Below are 3,389 nucleotides of genomic sequence, written 5' to 3'. Positions count from 1 at the left end.
GAAATATATTTAAGTATGCAGGTGCATCCAATTTTAACAATTAGGTGCACAGCTCCAATTTTGGGTGCATATAAGCGTATTTATGCATCCAGTATTTCAAACACTATTTAGGCACTTGAACACAGTCACCACTAGGAGTGGACTAGCCCCATGCTGTAGTGATTGCTCTGTGGCCCAAGGGCTACAGAAACAGAGATGGATGCTGCCACATACATATCATTTGGTGCAGGAGGGACTTAAATTCTTCATTGTAGAAAGATGATCATAACATAGTTTTGGTGCTGTGTTCAAAGTGTAGCATAGTTTTGTTCAAATGGAACAAAAGATTTAATGTGAATCTGTAACATGTATAATGTAACACAATAGTCAGCAGTGACTTCACTAGTAAGACCACACCAATTTAATTCTTGGTTCTTGTGTTTTCAGTTCAAATACATGACATGTCGTATGCCATGATTGAAACAGTTTTAGGTAGTGAATATTAGGGAATCAAGTGTTCACCTGTATACCTTTTGTTTCAATATCCTTCTTTCTTAGAATTTCCCATAATAATGCAGGAGAACCAACAAATTAAATTGGTTGTTGCCTGTTTGATCAATCCTTCCACAAAGGTGATAAATCTCAACAAGTAAATAAATAGCTAAAAATAAAACAAATTTGCACACCTCCTAACTCTGAAGCAATTGACGTGCGTACTCCGAAACCTCTCATGTTACCTCCGCGCGACAGTGTGCTTCCCTGCCGGGAAAGTCCGTCCCCCTCCCCAGCAGACATGGCAGAAATCCTGCGATGGCTCTGCGAGAACGAGAGGCGCTGTATAGAACTGGAACTTTGTCGTGAGCTCCTACGACTGGACGATGGGGAGAAGCCATGTTGGAGAGGAGCGTCCACCATTTTGGTGGAGACTCAATGTCACCTTCAAATCTGAAAAAAAACACCAAAAAAAACAGTTAAGGCCAATTTAAAGGCAAGACTGCGATGTGACACATTCACTGTTCTCAATTTGTGTTATTTGGATTTTTGCATACAATAGGCTGTCTAATTGCATGAGCCTAATTTTTCTTCACTATTAATAATTTAACTAAAACAATACAGCAATGGTCACAATCATGGCAAATTGTTAAGCTTGAGCTGTCCTGGCCAATGCTTGTGCGTAGCCAAGCACATGTCACCCATACTCCTCTCGGCAAGTGTGTAAGGTTATTTCAACTTACATCTGAAGCTACTGTAAATAAATTTAAGTTCGCAGGGACTTAATTATGCAGTAGCGGAAAAATGGAGTGTTCGCAGTGGTTTTAAATTCACGGTGGGGTCATAGACACTTAGTATACTATATATAATGGATAAACGTCTATGGTGGTTTTAACTTTGCGTTGAGGTGACCAAAGCGAAAACCGTGAACATAAAACCACTGCGAACGTTTCTGCATTTACAGTACCCTGTGCAATTACACTGGCCTACCAACCAAATACCCAAGACACATGGAATCACTTCTAAATGACTGTCCTTCTAAGAAAAATGGACCGAAAACAGAAAATACATCACACTTTAATAGTGTTGTAATTTTAGGAGTTCTGATCATTGTAAAGAAATTTTCATGACTATAATGAAGTAGATGTCTCTGGTGGTTTGGTGGCATATTTAACATTTCCTTGACCTTTTGCCAAATAATTATGAAATGTTACTCATTGTTATCCAAAATGTATCAGCAATTTCTTTACACTAGCAAATCTTTAGTGCAGAATCAAGAAAACTTCAATTTTGAAGTTCCTTTGATATTTTTTCTCCCGGGATTTGCTTGTTTCCTGCTACCTTAAATGATATTAATGTTATCAACAAATATTGCTATGTAATAGCCGAACTCAATCTGCCACATGATACAATGTTAGGTTCATTGCAAATCTCAACAATTCACTTTTAAAAGGCTTTCGGGGAAAGAAAATCTTTACTTTAAAACTAATGTGGCAGTTAAAGATTTGCTCTGGTATCTCAGATATGAAACGCATTTACAAGGATGGAATATTCATTGAAGGAATATTATCAATTTTCTCATCTAAAAAGCTGATGCATCAAGCAAATCATATTTCTGCAACCTGATGCTGTCAAATTTCAGAAAAAATTGATATGATTTAGAATCTACCTGTTTGTAGCAAATACTCCCAAGAAATACGTTGACACCTGTCTTCTCACAACCTGGCTCAGTCCCACTGTCAGTACCTGATGTTCCATTAGGATTTGGTGTTTGGGTTTAGCTTACTGCTCATTGGAAGGGGGATACCAAAATCTTAACAAGTGTACTTTAACTTATTAATCTTATGAGCTATACTGAAAACACTGACCTCTACTTTTGAACAAACACAATTTACCTATTATTTGCAAGCCTTTGTAGATTGTAGTGGTTTTGAATTAAGGGTATGATCTAGCTCTGATAATCAGTACATGGATTTATTCTCCCTCCCAACTGAATGGTAGAGCCCATGTTGAAAAGTCAGTCACTTATCAGGTGTGTGTAATAAATGCCGCAATTACAAATATTTACCTCTTCTCTCAAACAGGTAGTGCCGCAGGTATTTGCGCCAGAAAGGTGGACATGCCTGCGTTACCCGTGGTAACCTGGCTAATGGTACACTATTTGATTTCTTTCTGAGATAAGGGTGTGAAAGGGGTTTTCATGGATGCCTGAATACCAATGAAAACTTTGAAATTCACTTTCCCTAAACATAATGCTCTGAAGCATTAATATTGTGTCAATGAATCATCTCTCATTTGTCAAATGTACCAATGGAAGCCGCTAGAGGGTACTCATTTCCAGCAGTCTTGGAAGTCTTGAAAAACATCACTCACTAAGTCTTATTCAAGGGCCTTTAAGTTTTTTTAATCAGTAAACCCCAAACAACGCAGTACATTGGTGATGCCCATACTTTTCCAATGTTTGTTTTGGTCTCCTTTAGTAGGTGGCATCATCAGTCATTCAGACTTGTTGTTTTAGGAATTGAACAGGTGTTCTGATTTTGAAGGCTATGTATGGGGAATTTTACATTAGATTTCCCTTATTTCTGTCTGTTTTCAAAATAACGTTTCTAGTTATGGCTAAAGCCAAATACAGAGACCCTAATTAAAATCTTCTTCACTTGCAGAAATGCAAGTTACTCTAAGGGCTATACTTCTCACCTCTATTACCATTTGTCCACCAGTTCACAGATATGAATATGTCTGGAGAAATATATTGCCAAATGAATACAATATCCACCAGTACAATATGCACCCCTGCATATGTTCTACATGCATTAGCAAATGTTGTAATGTTAACTAGATTGTCCAATATATTTAGTAAAAAATTTGATTAAATTTTAAGAGCAAATCCAACTTTGCTATTGTTTGAAAAATTA

The 3,389-nt window shown here is 37.3% G+C and overlaps 1 protein-coding gene across 1 annotated transcript in view; it reads right to left on the bottom strand.

The window, feature by feature from the left end:
- Positions 1-665: 665 nt before the first annotated feature.
- Positions 666-3,389, bottom strand: part of LOC118408013 — a gene marked incomplete at its 3' end in the record, with an annotated part of 8,049 nt that continues 5,325 nt past the window's right edge. Inside the window, 1 exon segment of the mRNA XM_035808625.1 lies at positions 666-924. Coding sequence (XP_035664518.1) covers positions 666-894 — 229 coding nt within the window.

The sequence above is a fragment of the Branchiostoma floridae genome, unplaced genomic scaffold, assembly GCF_000003815.2.
Source record: "Branchiostoma floridae strain S238N-H82 unplaced genomic scaffold, Bfl_VNyyK Sc7u5tJ_1529, whole genome shotgun sequence".
NCBI lineage: Eukaryota > Metazoa > Chordata > Leptocardii > Amphioxiformes > Branchiostomatidae > Branchiostoma > Branchiostoma floridae.
This window is presented reverse-complemented; position numbering and strand designations above follow the sequence as displayed.